This window comes from Tachysurus vachellii, chromosome 12, assembly GCF_030014155.1.
Source record: "Tachysurus vachellii isolate PV-2020 chromosome 12, HZAU_Pvac_v1, whole genome shotgun sequence".
Lineage (NCBI taxonomy): Eukaryota > Metazoa > Chordata > Actinopteri > Siluriformes > Bagridae > Tachysurus > Tachysurus vachellii.
The window spans coordinates 17,043,194-17,063,490 of record NC_083471.1 but is presented as its reverse complement, the minus strand read 5'-3'; the positions used below and the strand labels follow the sequence as shown (position 1 = coordinate 17,063,490).

The following is a 20,297-nucleotide window of genomic DNA, read 5'->3' as shown; positions in this document are numbered from 1 at the left end:
CTTTCCATGAGCTCTTTCTGTAAGATCATGCTGAAAGCGTGTGGGTGTGTACAGACGCAAGTGACCTTTTATCATAATAAAACTAATAATTGTTATTGCTGATTCCATGCCACATATGTTTCAGATGACAGACGGTCGGTGGCATCAAACCCAGTTCCTTTTCCAGACACAGGAGCCCGACCTGTTGCCTATAGTAGATGTACTGAATCTCCCGGACAAAAAAACAGGCTTCAATTATCACCTGGAGGTAGGACCTGTGTGCTTCATATAGAGCACAGGAGGAAAGGAGAGAGGAGCAGAACTATAGCTTTGTGCTCTGAGATGTTTGGGCTCTCGCTGCTCAGACCTGCACTGCAGACTCAGTATGCAGGAAAATGAGATATAGAGCATCTCGAACGTAAACAAGCCTTCTCAAGCTGGAGGATTAATGGACAAAATGCTCTTTTTTTTATGGACTACTTTTTCTCTTCAGCCGTTTTTAAAAGAAGACTTTAATAAACTTTGAGCAGTCAGACTCAAGCTGCCAAAAGAGTTAATTTATTCACACATTTGTGCTTTACGCACAAGATATCCTGTTACAGTTGAGTGCCGACGTTCAACACGTATTTGCATTTACAGTACTTATTTTGTATCTTTTTTTTTTTACACATGAACATATGTATTTATATGTGTATGTATATTTTTTTGTAAAGTGCAATGAGAGAGATTTTGTTGTATAAAGGTGAATCCTATATTTGGCTGTTTAAGTGAATTAAGGTTTACTGTCACTCATATTGACTTTTCTTCAGGTTCGGTGCATAAGTGTGTGTGTGTGTGTGTGTGTGTGTTTGTGTGTGTGTGTTTCTGTCTGTTTGTCTTGTTCCAATGATACTGTCTGGGTTTTGGTTTATATATTTCCCTCTGAAAGTATTGGAGTGCTAAGGAAAGTTCTGTTCTGTTGTTATTCACATTTGGGTTTGAGATCAAAAAATGACAATACTGTAGACGTTGGATCACAATTTCTGCATTCAATTTCTGTTCAATATTTCCATCTAGTTGTCTTTGGTGGCAGACCACCCATTTTTTATGTAAACAAAAATATAGAAATATAACCTCAAAGTATATAACAGTTAGTATTTAATTGCATATCCCTTGCTTGGCTCAACCCACTGACATCACATATTGATGTCGTTGATGATCTATCGTCTGATCTTTTGATCACATATTGAAGTCATTGATCTATTGTCTCATATTTTGATCACATTGATGTCACTGATGACCTGTCGTCTCAGCTTTTGATCTTAAACCCAAATGTCTTCAAGTATAGCAAAAACAAAGAATTGACCTTGCTGTTCCAATACTTTCAGATTTGGCTGTATGTTAAGGTCAGGATTCATTGTGCATAAATATATGCATACACGCATATACAAACACACTAAACATACACAACATTTAACTCATCAGGTTTAGTTCACATTGACGGAGGTGGTTTCAAGCTTGAAAGTATCATTAAACGTCTACCTCCAATCTCACATTTTTTATGGTGCTCTAGGAATATCAACTTAAAAAGAACTACATGTCTCTTCTGTGGTTTAATTGCCTTAGAAACATGGTTTGTGCTAGCATCCAACAAGTGTCTATAGATGAATGCCTTTTATACTTTGAAAGGGAATATTTTTGTATAAACAGAAAAAAGAAAAAAGTATGTCCTTTTTATACAGCCATCTTGCCTAGAACATTTTTGATATATGCCTTGTGTACAAATCCTTGAATCTATTTCTAAGATCTTAACAAGAAAAGGGAGAAGTGTTTTATGTTTTTATACCTTATTCCGTTTAAAACTTGTCCAATGCAGTGAATTATTACCTGTACTGTTAAATATGATTTACAAATGAATAGCAACTGCTATAAAATAATAATCAGATCAAAATCAAATAATAACCAAAGCACAGTCTACTTTTGGCATGTGATCCGTAAGCCCTGTCTGACTGCACATGTGATCATTTGACATTGAAAAAGTCCCCTTGACTAAATAAAATGTTTTCAGTTCATTACTAAGATTCACGCTTTGCCATGGGTTGAAATTAAGCTTTTTACACTACAAGCAGTTGTTCAAACTGCATCAATGACCCTGATTAGAAATGTATTTTATTCTGTTACATTTTTTTCTTTTCTTTTTCCCATCAATTTTGACCCATTTATATGAAAGGTAAATGCGGTGTGATCAGCTTTATGGTGAACCGTTTTTACGCAATATGCGGAGATGTTCAAGGCATTTTTATTCTATTGTGAGTACATTTTAGGTTTCTGTGTATGTGTGCTCCTTTTTATGATATCCCATGTGTGCTGTGACTGTATTTGCCACCCACAATAACCCAAATTATAGCTGTCCATGTCTGTGAATGTTTTTAATTTCTTCCAGTATGTTTTATGGATGGAATACCTCATGTTGCAAACCAAGGAATGTTTTATTTTTTGTCTTGTGAACAGAAGGTTGAAGTCATATTCAAAATCCAAATCCTCCTCTTGTCTGTCTGTACCATCCCGCATATTCTTCAGCCATTTCACCTTCTTATTTACCTCTGAATAAACAACTGGGTGTTCAGTAAAAGTCTATTCTATCAGATTATTAAATTACATTTCCATCTACACCTAGATACAGAATATACGTTTAAAAATCAATGTATCAACTGCTAGATTCTTACTAATGACCATAAACTGCTTTAGGCTTATTTTTACCCAATAGCCAGGAGAGGGCGATGTTGTATCATGTTAATAATCTGTTATTTTTTCTTATTATTATTTTGCGATAAAATAAAATAGATAATAAAGTAGAATAAAGTTTTATGATATTTGAAATCAAGACATAATTCCATGTTACATTTATTTATTCTACAGAATACAGAAAAAATGCTTAATGTCCAAATACTCGCACATTGTTAAGTTTGAAACTCACTGACACTATATAATTAATTAACCCAATATATAAATAAAACCTATACACAAAGTTAGGCACAGAAGTCGTGTTAGTGAAGGTGAAAAGTGGTTTGAGTGGTGGAATAAATCATAAATATATCGACTAAATCATCAGGTTCCTCTGTTTGCTAAACCTCACACCAAACTGACTAGCATTAAAAGTTGTAGCTAATATAACAAGCTACAACCAGCTAATTAGCTAGTTAAAAGTGTTAACACAAGGTAAGGTAAACAAATGAGTATATATGGCAACATGGTCGTCATAGTAGTTAGCTAATGATTTATTCATTAGCAGGTGATTACGTGTTGTGCCAACAGTAGAATTTCCTAATAGGAATCTAATAGGCTAGCTAGTGATACATCCACCTCATTTCACTAATAATAGAAGTATAATAATAGCAGTATTATTACATTATTACATTACTGAGAGTATATTACATTCCGTTTTAATACCAGATTCATTGTGCTGCATAATAGCTTGCGCAGACATCTGAGCTTCCTTACTTTATTATGAGTGAGTACAGTGTGGAGCACCCTGGGGTAGCATTTACCCTCATCAGCAACAATCACAGAGATTGAGTACTTTGGGAAGGATGAGAAGGTCACCACTTTATTGCAGGTATCGACTGAGCTAATTGAGGACTGAACAGACCTGCAGTAAGATATAAGATGTGCAGGAAGGTACAATAGAAGGACAGATGTTAAGGAGGGTATGTCCTTGAACATTATACTAGTCTTTTTTATGACTGAATGTGCATAATGAATGGGCTGAAACACTGTCAAGTTTATGGACCGTCATAAAACTTCACCCATAATCTTGAAATTACATTCGAAATAAATACAGGGGCTTCAGGCATGCTTAAAGGTGCAAGAAAATCCTTTTATAATGTCCTATTGCAAATAATCTAATAAGCTATGGCACCATTCAGCTTTATTACTCAAAAATCAACCATGGAATAATCTAGTTGCAAAGTTGTTTTGCAAAGAAAAAAATCAAAAGCTACTTATTTGCCTGCCATAATAAAGTAATCTAATTACCTGTAACCTACAGAGGAGTTTTCTGCTTAAAAATATATCTGTGCTCAGAGGCTGAGAAAAATGATGGAGGCAGTTAAGGACAAATGGTAGGCAAATAATACATCTTTACACAGTTCAGCCATTTAGTTGACTGTTCAATTTAATATTGTTTTTCTTGCACTTTCCTGTCAATTTCTAGGTTAGCTAGAAATGAACCCTTATATTGTACAGATCAGATCATTTATCTGTTTATTGTTTTTGCTTGTGAATGTTCTGTAAATTTTAGAAATTGGGTTGCTGTGTGTAAAATATTTTTAAGTAGATTTTATGGCATCTTATGTGGTTAGTTATGTGTTGGAAGATTAGCTTGCAGTCTAATCAAGTTATCATACATTTGCAAAGATCTGGTTAATAATAAAGTTTTCTTGTGCTTTACTTCTCACTGCTAGAAGTTACACTCAGTTTTCAAGACAGAGAAATTTATCAGGACATTTATGTACATGACATTCAGCTGAGCAAGCATCCATGCAGTCATCACTTTGTAAGCCTCTGATAAAATGTGGCCTATCACACACCACCCTGATTTTTGCCGCTGCTGCATAGTCTGGCCTCCTGTGTGCCCAGTGTGTGTGTGTGTGTGTGTGTGTGTGTGTGTGTGTGTGTGTGTGTGTGTGTGTGTGTGTGTGAGAGAGAGAGAGAGAGAGAGAGAGAGAGAGAGAGGACCATCTGTCTGTGGAACGTGAAGGGAATGAGCAGCACCTCGTTTCATAGTAAAGGAAAGAGGTCGCTTTACAAAAGTTCATATTTCTAGTACACAAATTAGATGCTCTTCAATGTGTCATCTTTCTAAGCCCCTTGTCAAGCCTTAAAAATTATAGTGTTTGTGCTGTATTAATATCAACTTGTGTATTCAAAGGGCAAACATCTTGTTACACTGATTGTAAATCTAGGGACATTTTTAGAAAATGCATCATGAGCGGATATTCCAGCAGGAGGGACCACCAGGACACTACAGGAAATGCAGTCTGGGCCAGTTCAGCTCTCATCATGGCTGTGTTCCAGTTTAGTAGAACGCTTTTTCCTTCCATTATACTGTTAGTTTTAAACAGTGTGTGAAGTGATTTTGCATTGCCTGTGGCAAAAACAGAGCTCCAGAGAATCCAATGAGCTGAAGCACCACATTCTCATGCATAGAATGCATTTAGAAAATAGCAGTAGTGCCCATTCCACTCAATATTATTTCAAATGATTATTTCTTGGTATTTTAACTGCCCTGCGATGGGTTGGCACTCCGTCCAGGGTGTATCCTGCCTTCATGCCCGATGATGCCTGAGATAGGCACAGGCTCCCCGTGACCCGAGGTAGTTCGGATAAGTGGTAGAAAATGAGGGAGTGAGGGAGTGAGTGGTATTTTAACACAAGGTTAATTGTTAATCCACTCTGTAAAGATTACAAAGTGGAAAATGGCTTATTGTCATATCAGAAAGAAGCATCTTGATGAGAGAGGTCAGAGGAGAATCAGACAGCGATCAAAACACCAGTCTTTAAAACACAACGTTGAGCAGAAAAGTATCTCACAACCCAGAACATGCTGAAATTTAAGGCAGGGTGACACAGACAGAGGAACTGGAATCTGAGGCTACAGCAAACGTGCTAATGCTAATTAAAAGTACACTACTAAAGATTAGAAAAAGTCTTCTACAGTCTTCTACTGTCCTCCATTATACAAATCCTGAGGGAAGCGGCATACTCTGGCATCTGGCATGCTCATTATAATGGACAGTGGATGCTACTCATTGAGGCTTGTTGTCAATCACTTTTATTTAATTACCTGATCAGTCACTCAAGCACCTGTGTTGAATTGTTAACTTCCGAATGACGTTTATATGGGTTGTGGACCCAGCAAAATCATGACACTGCTTCGAATTTTATTTGCCGAATGCTCACTTTACATAATCTTACAGTACATCTCACCCACTCTATTCTGCCTAAAAATATAAGACCCCACACTCCTGACTCATAAATCACTCACATCCCCCTAACTTGCTTTTTTACAGTGCATCGAAAAGATGCTTTCGCAGCCTCATAAAATGTCATAGACTAGAGAACAATAGAAAAGGTTGGGCTAAATTTAGTTAAAACAAAATGAACGTCAATTATACTGATATTGAAAATGACGTTTAATGATGTCATACAGTTATTACGTGAATACAGTAGTTAAATAAACACATCACAAACTCACACATTTCAACTACAATTTAACTGTCATAGAAATATTTGTACAGCCTTTATTATAAAACACTGCATGTATATGGAACTATTTGCATTTACGTGCATACCTTTAGCTTATATCATGGTGTTGGATTAAATATGTATCACGTTATGGACGAAAGAACGAAATTACACCACACTCCGTTTGAGAACATTTCTTTTTTTTTTTTAGTATAAATACAATATTATTCATTTCAAATAGAAATATACCATCAGTTTTGGACTTTCAGCGTTTTGGAATATTGTCTGCAGCCTATCAGCAGTGCATCTAATTCATTATTGCTAATAGCCCTGATAAAATATTGCTTACTGTGAAAAATCTGTATTTACAAACACCATATAAATGTAACTTAAATGCAAACCACATTTTGCATTTATGTCTCAAGTTTCCTTGAATTTAACAGATGATGTTACTGATCCATGATCATGTTGAGGATGCTGTTTCCTTAGTACCAGAAAATGACCCTGCGTTAAGTATAAATGATAGAGTCCAATCAGGCCACACAGCTACAGACCACTTCAGACAGAACATTAAATGTAAAAATCAGGACAGAAATCTTGTGCTCCCAGGTGAAGAAAAACAGGAGTGATGGTCTGTGGAGGGCAAACAGGACCGTCAAAATACACAGCACCTGAGAGGGAGAGGGAGAGAGAGAGGGAGAGAGGAAAAGAAAGCCTGCTAACAGCCAAAATACATACATGCACAATCTATATTTACATATATGGTGTGTGCATATATATAGTCATGTGAAATATTAAATATGAATTTCTTTATTAAGAAATGTCAAAATATCAATTTCTGATCTTGGTTTAATTAGTACCTGTAGAGGAAACTGATGTAATTGCTTGTAAACTACCCAAAAAAACTTTTTATTTATTAAACAAAACAAATCAACAAAATAAGTATTTCAACTGAGGAAAAAGTTGGAACATTCTATTCCCTAATAGCTTGTATTTCCCCCTTTGGCTAAAATAACCTCAATGACGTTTCTTTCTAGGCATTTCTTTCTAGTTTCTGACATCGACTGGAAGAAAGTTTCCCCCACTCTTCAATGCCAAATGTGTGATGTTTGAGTGGTTTCTTGAAAGCACAGTCCGTTTCAAAGCACCCCGCAGAATCTTAAAAGGATTTAGATCTGGGCTTCACCATTTTTTAATTTTCAGCCAGTCCTTGGTGGATTTACAGGTATATTTTTGTCATGTTTTAAGGTCTAGTTCCACTTCAGCTTCAGGTTTTTGACAGATGGTCTGACATGTTCCTCAAGCACCTTCTGATACAAAGTAGAATGGCTTTTTTGATGCAGCAAAGCATCCCCAAACCATAACACTTCCACCTCCAATTTTTTGCTGAAATGCTGTATTTGTATTACACCAAACATGCCATTTGTTATGGTGTCTCTGTGTTCTTTGGCATTTTTTTGATTTTTTAAATAAAATGCCCAAATTTATAAAAAAAAAAAAAAAAAAAAAAAAAAAACAGGCTTTCATGGGGTGTCCTAATTTTTTCACATATTATATATATATATATATATATATATATATATATATATATATATATATATATATATATATATATATATATACACACACACACACACACACACACACACACACACACATCTGGGGATAAAATCTAGATTTGTTAAACTTTGAGCATGACAATTTAAGTAAAAATAAATAAATAGATAAATAACTGTTACATATCCTCTGCTTGCAATAACTGCATCAACCCGATGACTCACTGACATCACCAAACTGTTGCAGTCTTTGTTGCTCTTCAGTGTAACAATAATACTGACAATAAGAATGGACATTGCTGGCTAATGTATATACATTTACGTGTGTGACATGTACGTCTACGGTCAGATTGTCTTCGATCAATCAGGACACCAAATTAGAAAATACATTTTATTAATTTCATCAGTTTTACTAATAAGGTGTAATTTCTCCAGAAAAACATAAAGATTAAACAATAGCCAAGTGAAAAGGGAAAGTTTAAACCTTCACAATGACACTTCTTCAAAAGATCAGACCTAGAAATAGGGACGAAAGCAGCGAAAGGGAGGAGGAAAGACATGCCGTGCAGGGAGCAGGGGTCGAACATGGAACATGCAGTGTACATTTCTACCGCCTACAAAAAAGGAAAAGAGATCATTACAATGAAAAAGAGATAAATGACTAGGAATGGGAGTGAGTGAGACTTAACTCATCAATAACTGATCAGATGAAACTGTTTAATATTTTAGGTGGGAAATTCTAAACCTACAGGATTTATTTTCTTAAGGTTCTATACACACATTTCTGATAGCTTAAAGTCATCATATCATAGCTCAAATACATCTCCAGCCTGTCCCACTAACGGCCAGTATGCGAGCAAGTGTTGACTCACTATGCCTATTTTTAGGTCTGTGTGTTTTAACTTGGTGTATGACAAATTGAAATTCGAAATTCATCTTCTACCGCTTATCCGAACTATCTCGGGTCACGGGGAGCCTGTGCCTATCTCAGGCGTCATCGGGCATCAAGGCAGGATACACCCTGGACGGAGTGCCAACCCATCGCAGGGCACACACACTCTCATTCATTCACACAATATCATACTACGAACAATTTTCCAGAGATGCCAATCAACCTAACATGCATGTCTTTGGACCGGGGGAGGAAACCGGAGTACCTGGAGGAAACCCTGAGGCACGGGAAGAACATGCAAACTCCACACACACAAGGCGGAGGCGGGAATCAAACCTCCAACCCTGGAGGTGTGAGGCAAACGTGATAACCACTAAGCCACCGTTCCCCCCCTACCTTTCATTACAGATTATATTAATTGACAACAACAGATTCTTTGAAATATGTACATGAATTTATGAGTTTCTTAGTATTTGGTTTGTCCCCGTTTTGATTTAATGACAGCATGCATTCGAGCTGCCAACCTTATGAACTGTTTTATATCAAAACCATTAGTGTCGGCTGAACACACGCTTCAATAAAAGAGATAAGATATGAGGAGAATGTAACTTTTTCTATAAAAGCAGTTGTACATGTGCAAAACATGCTCAACATCTAACATTTGCTTACCTTTAAATTGGGACCTAGAAATAGTTCATAGTTCATAGTTTAATAGTTATATTGATGTGACTAGTGACTGACTAGTGAACCAAGATGAGGACATATTTATCGATAAAATCTCCAAATCCCTTCTGTAAGTTTCTCTAGACAAAGGATTCTGCAAGATGCCATAAATGTACTTATTCCTTACTTGGTTCAGTCCACTGAAATACTATTTTTGATCCACAACTAGATGCTCTATGGCTGAAACTTTCCCATGCTCTAAGATTTATCCAAATCCGTACAGCAGTCCTAAAATAGAAACAAACGCTATACCATCATATCAACTAATATAACAATCTAGGCTTCATTTAAGAATTCTTCTCATTATACCACAATTTCGAAATTGACTCATTTGCCAGGAACCATTAGCAATTACTAGTTCGCTAAAGAGATGCTTAAATCCTTCTGGAATTTGTAATTTATTTCTATTAACAATAGGAAACTACATTGCAATTACTGAGCACCTCATACAGACTGCACCTGATCTCCCTCACTGACTGAGTGCATGTCTTAAACTAGGCTAAACATGGACATGCCTTCCACCAGTGTTTCCCCTGAGAATCTCCAGCCCGAGGCTGCTGATATTCCACTACTGTTATCAAAGAGCTAATATATGGATATGGATGCAAAAAATACAAAAATCTGTTTAAGGTGAAAAAAAATGAAAGAAAGGTAGATCATTTGAGAGCATTTCTACCTTTAATGTAAAAATGACTCAATAATGCCACTGAAAACCAAAGTGACACAAATCTTAATAGCATATGTGAGCACACCAACTGTGTATGTGGTTGTGCTCAGGTTCGACCAATCGTCCCACTCATGTGAAATAGTAGTTAGTACACACCTGTCTTCAACTAAAGTAAATCATATCAACTCCAAATAAATCTCAGCTGTATTTGTAGGATTTTTCTGAGATTTTCCTGGTTGCCTTCTACTCCAATAGTGACAAAGAACTTTAGACAGCATCAACAAGATCATTTTGTTCAAAGGTATTGCACAGGACAGGGCTACAAAACAATTTCCAAGGCATTAGTTTTACCATGGAGTACTGAGAAGACAGAAGTGGAGAAAAAAACAGCGAATAACAGTATGTTATGCCAGGACATACAGGATGTCCCTCCAAAATTGATGAGAAGACAAAACGACAACTGTCCAGGGAAGCTGCCAAAAGCCTACAGCGATATTAAAGGAGTCGCAGCTCTTTATGGCACATACATCTGGCTCCCTGCATCTGATAACTATCTCCTGTACTCTTCATCTGTCTGGGATATTGGCCAAGGTGGCAAGATGCAAGTCTTCTCGGATGAGAGGAAAAAAGCCCATCTAAACTTCACTAAAACATCTATCCAGTCACCTAAAACCACATGGAAGAAATTGTTATGGCCTGAAGAGTAACATTCTGGCCATAAAAAAAAAGAAAAACAACATAGCAATACCCATAAAACATGGTGGTGGCAGCATCATGCTTTGAGGCTGCTTTTCTTAAAGCTGGAAGTGGGGCTTTAGTGAAGCTGGAGGGAATTCAGACTGTGGAAGCATTTTCCTGATTGCAACAAGCTGAAAAGGCAGTTACCGGGGTGGGTCTAATCTGGTAACTACCTGTTCACCTTGTTGCCATCAGGCAAATGCTTCCACAGGACAGGTCACCTGGACAGGTCCATCACGTCCTTCACATGGACAGGTCCATCTCCCAGATCTCTTAGGATTCCATATAGCATCATTTGCTTCATTGAAGTTCTGCACATTGCACTTTACTACATCTAACTCATGTGCATTAATATTGCTTTCCATTCTGTAATATTTGCACATTCTGTACCGTTACTTCAGGGAATATAATTGCACATAATGTTATTATCACTTCTTTAATTTAGTTTATTTATATGCACAGCCTAGGAAAAGTGGCCAGATTTTCATTTCCCTGCAAGTGGTATGCTGCATACAGTATAACTGTAGAAATGACAAAATCTTGAGGCATGAGTACAGTAGCTCCAAGTACCAGTCAATTTTGGCACATAACCTTCTGGCATCTGCTAGTAAGATGATGAAGAGGACTTTTACATTTAATCTTGATGATATTCCAAAGCACATCTCCAAATCAACAAAAGAATGGCTTTAAATAACATTTTTTCATTGGCCCAGCCAAAACCCAGACCTGAATCTTATAGAAAATGTATGGGGGGACCTGAAAGGACTATGCACAGGAGATACCCTTGCAATCTAGCAGATCTGGAACATTTTACAAGATAGAGATGGAGAATATTGTCAAGATGTACCAAGCTGATAGACTCTTACCCAAACAGGCTGGGTGCTGAAATAAATCCAAACAATGCTACAACTGACTATTTGTAGCTCAGGAGAGTGCACACTTATGTGATTAAATTCTATAAGATTTTCATCTTCATCTTATTCCTCTGAAATGTGTCAGTTTGGTTTTCAATGGCATTGTACAGGTCAGAATTTTTACATTAATAGCGGAAATGTTCTGATATGATTTATCTTTGTTTCATTGTTTACATGCTGTTTTAACAGGAGTGTGTAGACTTTTTAAATGCATTGTATGTGTAGTAGATATGACTTAAAACATGTATCCTATTAATTATGAGCAACATGGAGCCTTGAGGTTCTGATTTCAAATCAAGAAATCAAGAAAGCTCTGGATTGAAGAGTAACCCCTAATTCCAACACACTATAAACATTTTATACAACAAAATACTTAAATATTCTTAATCTAATCTATTCTAAACTTTCCAGAATTTATTTTAGTGCCTTTTGGTGATTAAAAAAAATGGTGTACATGAAAGGAAAGTCAAAAACAATAGGAAAGAAAGGGGAAATGTTATACTAAATGTACTATTCAGAGAAGATGCCTACCATGTGGTGGAGGTACCACTGGACCATAACCGTACGGGGTAAAGCCTGCAAATAGATGCACGCACACACAGACAGACAGACAGACACACACACACACACACAGAGATGCAAAATCACACACAAACACAATACTGCATGTGTGAGAGCCTACAAAAAAATATAATGACTCGCATTACGCAAGTGAAAATATATACCTGGTGTAAAGTAAGCAGGAGCTGGAGGAAAAATAGGAAGTAGTGGCCTGGGCATTGTAATACTCCTCTTGCCTCTGGAAAGCCCATTTACAGAAGAGGAATTCACCTTAAAAGCATGAAAACAGACTATAATGCTGCACCATAATATAAGTACACCCTAAAAGATTTGGAGATGTATTTGCCTGAACTTACTTTTGTATATGGCCTCTTTCTCTTATTGATGTTTGCATTGTGTGCTGAAAAAAGCCTTTCTATTGCTGCCAAGGCTGCGTTTGCTTTTGCTACCCTTTTATTAGGTCCACATCCTCTGAACCTCAGTCCATCCACCTCCACCTGGAATAGAACAAAGAAATAGACGTTGTACAAGAACAGCATTTCAGAGTGGACCTAAGAAGATTAAGATCTCCCTTTGAGATCTGGATGAGTTATGAGTAACCTGAATCTGAAAATGAAAATGATGTTTACACTGCTTATATTACCAGACCAGCGAACCTTTACAGATTTTGGTAGGAGCTCCACAAGTTAATATAGGAGTATGCTAGTAAAATACACCAAAATGCTCAGAAGTTTTTTCCTGGTAGTTGAGACATTAACATTCAACATTGATCTTAAACGTTTTATGCAAGTCTCTGATATTTATTGACATTGCTATCTATAAATATTTGTTAAGGATGCCACCAAATATTTGATTAAATTAAGGATAACAATTTAACCTAATAGAATAGAAGCCTTTATTTAGTCACTTATACATTACAGCACAGTGAAATTCTTTTTTCACATATCCCAAGCGCAGGATCAGCCATGATGCAGTGTTACTGGAGCAGGGAAGGTTAAGGGCCGTGCACAAGGGCCAAATAGTGGCAGCTTGGCAGTGTTAGGGCTTGAACCCCAATCAACAACAGAGAAAAATGTTGGGTGATGTATTTATTTATTTTTTTAAATCACACATTACTACAGAAAAACAACTTAATTTTCATTACTCCTTTCCTCTTAGATAAAAGTTTAAATGTTTTCAAACTTTTACAAACTTTGATTTTCAAAATTGAGATTATATATATATATATATATATATATATATATATATATATATATATATATATATATATATATATATATATATATATATTTTTTTTTCAATGTATTTCATTTGGATTTTTGGCAGGAACAGATACAGCAGAAAATGCAGCCTAATTCATTCAAGTCCTATAGCTTTCACACACCATGCTGGTGAACTCAGATTTCAGTGTAATATTTATGTCTGTGAAAAAATATTTTGCCTTAACAAACATAATATTAAAATCAATCGAATATATTTCATTGTGTTTACACTGTACTAAGGCAAAAAATAAACCTGTAGAAAACCTCACCTCAATAATGAAGCGTTGTTGTTGGTTCTCTCCGTTTTCAGTGATGAGGTTATACGATAAGCCTCTCCTTTTCTCATTTAACTCCATCACAGGGTTTTTGCCCCTGGCTGTGAGAACGGGGCCCTGAACCTTAACCTGAAACCGAAGGAAACCTTAGAACACTCCTGATATACTATAAACAACTTAACACCCTTCTCAGTACATGTGAGCTCTGTTAACAAAAGACATTACAATGTCACAATATATTCAGTTCATGATTTGAATGTTCATTTAATATACTGGACAATACTAAACAAACAGTTTGATAAGGATAATGATCTGACTGAATTATTATACAGGAAATTATCCACCTTGTATAAATTGGTCCAACCATGCTGCCTTAAGTTAAGTGTATACACATAATTCTCCCTATTAATAGAATCTCTTTTTACCTTGGTTGATGTAGAGCCATGTGTGGCTTTATTACCGGAGCTTTTGCACAGGGTTTCCACTTTTCCCTTACAGTCTGATTTGCCATCAGATGTTAATAAGCCTGCAGCAGTCCCTGAGACTAAACAATATTACAAGGACTGTTAAGGAGATATTTTATGGACAGTTTAAATCATTATCTTTATTGGGTTCAGAAAGCAAGATCAACAATAAATATCACTAAGCTTACCAATCTTTTTGCATTTAGGTTCGTCCGCAGTTACATTTTCGTGGAGTCTTTTCTGAGATGTCCCTGCTGAACAGAAAATCCAATTTCAAACACATGTACAAAGAATATGTTAAAGATGACATACTGATCCAAGCAAAACACCAACCTTCTCCATCTGGTAATTTTGGTTCTACTGCAGGTTTGGCTGTAGGAAGAGGATCCACCTCTAGGAACCTGTGAATCTGTCCGAAAGCTAGAAGCCTTAGCGCATGCTAAAAATGTACAGAAAAGTAGGGGTTTCTGTTGTTCTTTGAAACATTTCATTTCATTTTTCCACATGATGTCTTTGTCCAAATGAGAGAGTTTTAACCTGTGCAGTGAAAGTAAGAAGTCCAGCCTGATCATTTGTCATAGCTGACAAAGTGTCTACCGCTTCTTTCTCACAAGGATCATGTAGGCCAGGTCCACCTGAAGGGAAAAGAAACTGAATATATAGTTATTCATTAAATTAATGATACACCACCCCCTGATAATGACTAGCTAGCAGTTTTAGAGAACTTACCTGGCAGGAAGATGCCTGAGGAAATACACTCCAAGACCCGTCTGAGAGTCTCACTTGGCCCAAGAGGCCTGTAACTTGTGGCAAAGGCTTTTTCACATATCAGCTCAACTGGCTGGATAGACACAATATGTAGAGTCACAAAAAAAACAATCAAATTATATTAAAAGATGAACTATGAGCATCCTAATGCATCGATGACACATACAGTGACCATCAGCTACAAAGTGACAGAAGATCATTCATTCATTTTCAGTGAGAGCGGACAAAAGGTGACATGAGTGACAGTGAGCACTGGCAACTAGATGGATGGATGGATTGCACTAGATGTGCAAATGTAGCATAATACTGAACCCTTAGACTTTTCACAACAGCAACCAAAAACAAATACTTTGCATATTGTTATTAAAAATTCATTTCATTTCATATTGTGTTAATCATCTGGTTCTTGACAAGATAAACGACATATTAATGACTGATTCAACTGTCACCCAACTCACCCATCCTTTAAGAGGTGCCCAGACAGGCCTTGTATTGCATATATCCCTGAGGATCCGCAAAACTATGAGACAGGATCTCTTCCCACTCACTCTGACCTGAGGAAGTCAGACCACACGTTAGCCAAAAAAAAAAGTTATACAAAATATGGAACAACAGCAAAAAGATGTCATGCAATTCAAAAGCGTAAAGCAAGAAGGAAAGGTGAGTGCCGAAATAAAGGTAAAGTGTGTTTCAGTCAGTTTGGGTCATTCAGAGGTGGAATGAAAGTTGTCTGATTTTGGAAGCCTGAAAGGACAGTCTTGGATTTTTTTTAAAATATCAAATTGTTTCAAGCTGTGAATTGATTCTTGTATTTATCCACGTCAAAAGGCTACAACAACCAAATAGTGCAAACTGATGGCCAACCTGAAACCATTTGGCATGGCGCAGAGAGGCCAGAGCAAGCAGGCATCTCTGCTGGTCCAGCAGATCAGACGGATCTTTCACTTTTGTGTTTTCCACTGGTGAGAAGAACAGAACAGGACACACAACAGATTCGCCATGAGCTTTTCTGTCAGGATGCACTGGCAGAAAAGTGCAATACTACAGTTAGGATCCCACTGATCTGACCGAGTTAAAACATGGTGTAGTAGTTATTTCATGCACAAAATAAAGAATCAGATTTGCTGTCATTTTTGCCAACTCAAGATGCAGATCAGAGGCTTGCCCAGTGAGCAGACCAAATGTGTTAAAATAGGCAAGAACTAAAAATACTAGCATGAGCGGTGGACCAGAAGCCAGGAAGCTGAACACCACAACCACAATGAAGTTTACACTACAGCCACATTTCTGTTGAGGTGATGGAGATTCGGCTATTTGATTCTTGTCATTTGTGTTTCGCTACATGCTGGTATTTTTTGTCACATTTGGTCATGTTTATGTCATCCCAGGAAACTGTCCTGAGAGAACAAATATTCTAACAAGCCCAACTGTTAGGAGCTCATTATTATAAGCTGTAATAATTGCAACAATACAAGGCTAGTTCATATCACTAGTGCAATGAAATAAAAAGGATCTGTGCTACATTCGCAAAAAAATTGATTAGCAAGGACTGGGGGATCAATGGAGTAAATCCTTCTGAAAACTTGTTAAGAGTCAATTGCATGGTGCAATATGAGGGTGAGAGGAAGAAAAAATGAGGAATGAAGAAAGCCTGGATCCCAGGGCTCCCCGAAAACAACACACCAGCTGCTGTGTCAAAAGAAACGAATCCGGTAGCACCAGGCACGACGCCAAGACAACTCGGATGTCGAGTTGACTCATCAAGAAGCTAGATCAGCCTTGGTGAATCAATGCGTACAACTGCATAATAACTAGATCAGCAAATAATGATTTCTGTAGAATGTACCCTTTCTGATCCTTTTTATCAAGGCTGCTTGGATGCAGTTACGTGGATGCAGTGACTGTTACCTTGGTTTTTTTCCAGCTCCTGGTTTTTCATCTGCATTGAAGTAAGGATGACCCTCAAAGGCAGATCTGGTCTGCTGCATTTGAACACTAGAATAGCTGCCTCTGGAATGCAGGGCTGCACTGTGTGCTTATCCTCTGACAGTTTCTGCAAAGGAGGAGAGAGAAGACTCAGCGCATAAAATTTTACCAAAATTTTACAAAAGTTAGCTCCTGTAGGAAGACATTTGTTTACAGTGTATATGTGTACTCACAAGGAGAAGTGAATACAAGTAATGAGGTTAGCTACATTTGCCAAAAGCCGATGGTATTATCTAAAACAGTGATGTTGTTTAATCAAAGCCTAGTATAAATGGGTTGTTTTGCACTTAGACTTGTTTTCTGCTGCTTAACTACATCCACTGGAGAGGAGCTGATAGCTAATTACATTCCTGTAGCAAGTTGCATCACTGAAGCATTTCAGGCAGGTTGGTTATTTTGAGAAAGGGCAATGCACCAGCAGCAGTTTCAGTCCAGTTCTTTAAGAAACAAGAACTTGCAGAAGTCTCAGTGGAAATGCTCTAAATAAAACTAGCAAACCTTCATCTGCAGTGGCAGGTTGGTGCAGATTGTAAGGAGCAGATTTTCCGTAGGCTTTTCTCGGCACAGCAAAACCAGCTCTAAGTCCATCAGACCCTTGATGAGGAGGCCTTTAGCTACAGAGCCAACACGCATGATGCCAACCAGTGGGCCTCCACACCTAAACAAAAACTTGCAATTTAAAAGATCTCAAAACAACAAACATTGGTAATTAATACAAATAACCATCTGAAATGATTCAAATAAATATTCAAAACGTGAGCTGAAATCTAGAGAAACTAACTTTGGGTTGGGTTCTGCAGATTCAGTAGGTAAGAAAGCATTGGCCTTTGTGGAATCGATTAGCCAATTGGAAACATTCTTTAGTCCCCCCTCCACTACTGACACCAGAGACTGTACAGCCTCTAGCTCTTCAGCTGATGGGTACACAGCTGCATGTTTGGCCATCACATAACGATCATCGTTAGCCAACGACTGAGGAGAGCACTACGCAACACACATTCAATGTAACATTATAATAAATAAACAGAATTACAAATAAATGAAACACACACCCACACAAAGATGATCAGTTTACTTACATCAGAGCTCTCCTCCATCATTGATTAAGCAATGTTGATCAGTGTAGCACAAGACAAGCCAAAGTCTTCATTTATCAACCGTTCACATCAACATCAATCCACCCTTGTGTGTTTCTGATCCCATCAGAGCATTGCAAGACCAATCTTAGAATAATGATCAAATCTGTATATGGACATCAAAATGGTTAGCAGGGAGAAAGTCACAGGAGTGTTAAGGAATAGTTGAATTGTAGTTGAAAACATTTTCTGAATTACTGCTACTCATCCTACACTGTGGACATGGCGGTGACTAATTATGAGAAGTCAGTTTCAGAAAGTGTTGTTTTATGCAGATGATCAGGACCTCGAGTAGGAAAAAAGCTGCCACTCATCTGTTAAGATGCAGATAGGAGAAAAGTTTACACGCACAATTTCCTTTTTATTGCTTAATCGAACATCACGGAATCGATTGTTGATTTACATACAATTAGTTCATAAAAACAGGACATTTTTAAGGAAATCTAATATGCAAATTTATCTCTAAAGTTATCTCAGATTTAGATAAAATAGACAATTTCCAATTTATTTCAGTTCAATCTTGTTCTTTAACATAAGCCTATTTTTATGGTTGTATTCTCATGTCAACATGATCAGTTATGTTATAGGTTAAGAATTGTGACATTTTTTTTTCATCAATGTGGACCTCAGTAGAATTTGATCCAGGTTACAACAAAAATACAAAACAGTAAAGCAAAAAGAAATTCTTAATAATTTATTGACCAAAATATTCTGGTAAATCATTAAGTTGGGAAGAGAAACAAAGTCCAGATTGAGCTGTGCCAAGCTGGATATGATAAAGAGGAGTATTCTTATAAATCTAATAGGTAAACATTTAGTATTTAACCTGAGGAAAGGTGAGTTCACATCATGAAGGAGCTTTTGTGCTTCCATACAGTATAATGGTCCATCAGTTACTTATGAGTTTGTTGTTGATTTAAAAGAGATTTACATAAATCATACGTTTAAAAAAAAAGTTTAGGTCACATTCTGATGATTTTTTTTTCTGATGAAGCTTTTTTTATGTGTTGTCCTTGCTGTTCTTTATTATCTATGTAAATGCACACACTAGCGTGGTTACAAACGCAAAAGCAGGAACCTGGCGATTGCGCAAACGTGCGCATTTTAATCCTGACCAAGTTGAACAACAAACAGAAGCGTTTAGCAATACGTTGATGAAATGCTGCAGCGTTGACTCACAGCCATCGACAGGACTTGACAACTCGACTTCCGAACCGCGAAGAAACTACAGCAGTGTGAGGTGCATTAATCCTGATCGGTAGCTCTGAGAAACGCTTACCTGCTAGAGACAAACATGAACCCCGCAAAATGCCTTCTGTTTCTGTGCGGTACTTGATGTCGGCGTGGATAATATGATAAAAATCCTCGGCTACATGCTGATGGCAGGCTGGTGCAGCAGTGTGTGTGTGTGTGTGTGTGTGAGAGAAAGAGAGAGAGAGAGATAGTGTGAGTGTGTGTGAGAGAGAGAGAGAGAGAGAGAGAGAGAGAGAGAGAGAGAGTGTGAGTGTGTGTGTGTGAGAGAGAGAGAGAGAGAGAGAGAGAGAGAGAGAGAGAGAGAGAGAGTGAGAGTGTGTGTGAGAGAGAGAGAGAGAGAGAGAGAGAGAGAGAGAGAGAGAGAGAGAGTGTGTGTGTGTGTGTGTAAGGAAGGCGGGGGGCGAGGATGAGATGAGCTGTATGTGTGCGCGGGTAGCTGATAATACCGCAGCCGCAGCGAGTGCGTTCACACAGCAAGTTTCACGTGTCGCAGCTAGGTGTGTAATACGAGTCCAACTAGTGCAAAGCACTCAAATAAATGACTTAAGTTTAGTAATGGGAACGCAGTGTTTCCCCTAATTTCTCAAAGAATGCCTTCCACCACCTAGACCACCCCCTTCCATCACTCTGTAGTGTACTGTACATGAGAATGATGCAGATGTACAGAGAGTCGTGTCTCAGTTTCCACACAAAAAAAGCTGATCAAAACGAGTAAGTCTAATGGCCTACTGAATATAGCTCTGCTCATGCATTTTTAAATCCCTTTCCCGGTGGTGAGACATCCAGTGAGGATTGATTTCACTTCAAGAACAAGTGGAGAAGAGCATAAAGTCAGAATTGGAAAGGAAAAGGTCTTGAATGTGACTCTAATAGGCTTGGTTATTTTTCTGTGTTTTC

At 37.5% G+C, this 20,297-nt stretch overlaps 2 protein-coding genes across 7 annotated transcripts in view; one reads left to right on the top strand and one right to left on the bottom strand.

The window, feature by feature from the left end:
• col27a1b (collagen, type XXVII, alpha 1b) overlaps positions 1-2,590 on the top strand; it is a 61,585-nt gene extending 58,995 nt beyond the window's left edge. For both annotated transcript variants that reach the window (XM_060883062.1, XM_060883063.1), the window contains one exon: positions 125-2,590. In XM_060883062.1, the coding sequence (XP_060739045.1) occupies positions 125-271 (147 nt within the window). In that variant the 3' untranslated portion in view covers positions 272-2,590. The remainder of the gene's footprint in view (positions 1-124) is intronic.
• A 3,591-nt stretch (positions 2,591-6,181) lies between these two features.
• LOC132855317 (spermatid perinuclear RNA-binding protein-like) lies at positions 6,182-19,605 on the bottom strand. Of its 5 annotated transcripts, XM_060884185.1 has the most exons (18): positions 19,426-19,605; positions 18,360-18,460; positions 18,090-18,252; positions 17,792-17,994; positions 17,509-17,668; positions 16,933-17,077; positions 15,889-15,983; positions 15,483-15,578; positions 14,986-15,097; positions 14,794-14,891; positions 14,590-14,695; positions 14,445-14,510; positions 14,218-14,336; positions 13,787-13,921; positions 12,612-12,752; positions 12,420-12,525; positions 12,226-12,270; positions 6,182-6,875 (listed from the first exon to the last, which is right to left on the bottom strand). In XM_060884185.1, exons 3-18 carry the CDS (start codon positions 18,108-18,110, stop codon positions 6,775-6,777), a joined length of 1,749 nt encoding a protein of 582 aa, XP_060740168.1. In that variant the 5' UTR covers positions 18,111-18,252; positions 18,360-18,460; positions 19,426-19,605; the 3' UTR covers positions 6,182-6,774. The 5 variants fall into 5 exon arrangements, with proteins under 5 accessions (XP_060740168.1, XP_060740167.1, XP_060740171.1 ...); XM_060884184.1 differs by lacking the exon at positions 18,360-18,460; XM_060884188.1 differs by lacking the exon at positions 18,360-18,460 and having other exon boundaries at positions 14,445-14,507.
• Between the last annotated feature and the right edge of the window lie 692 nt (positions 19,606-20,297).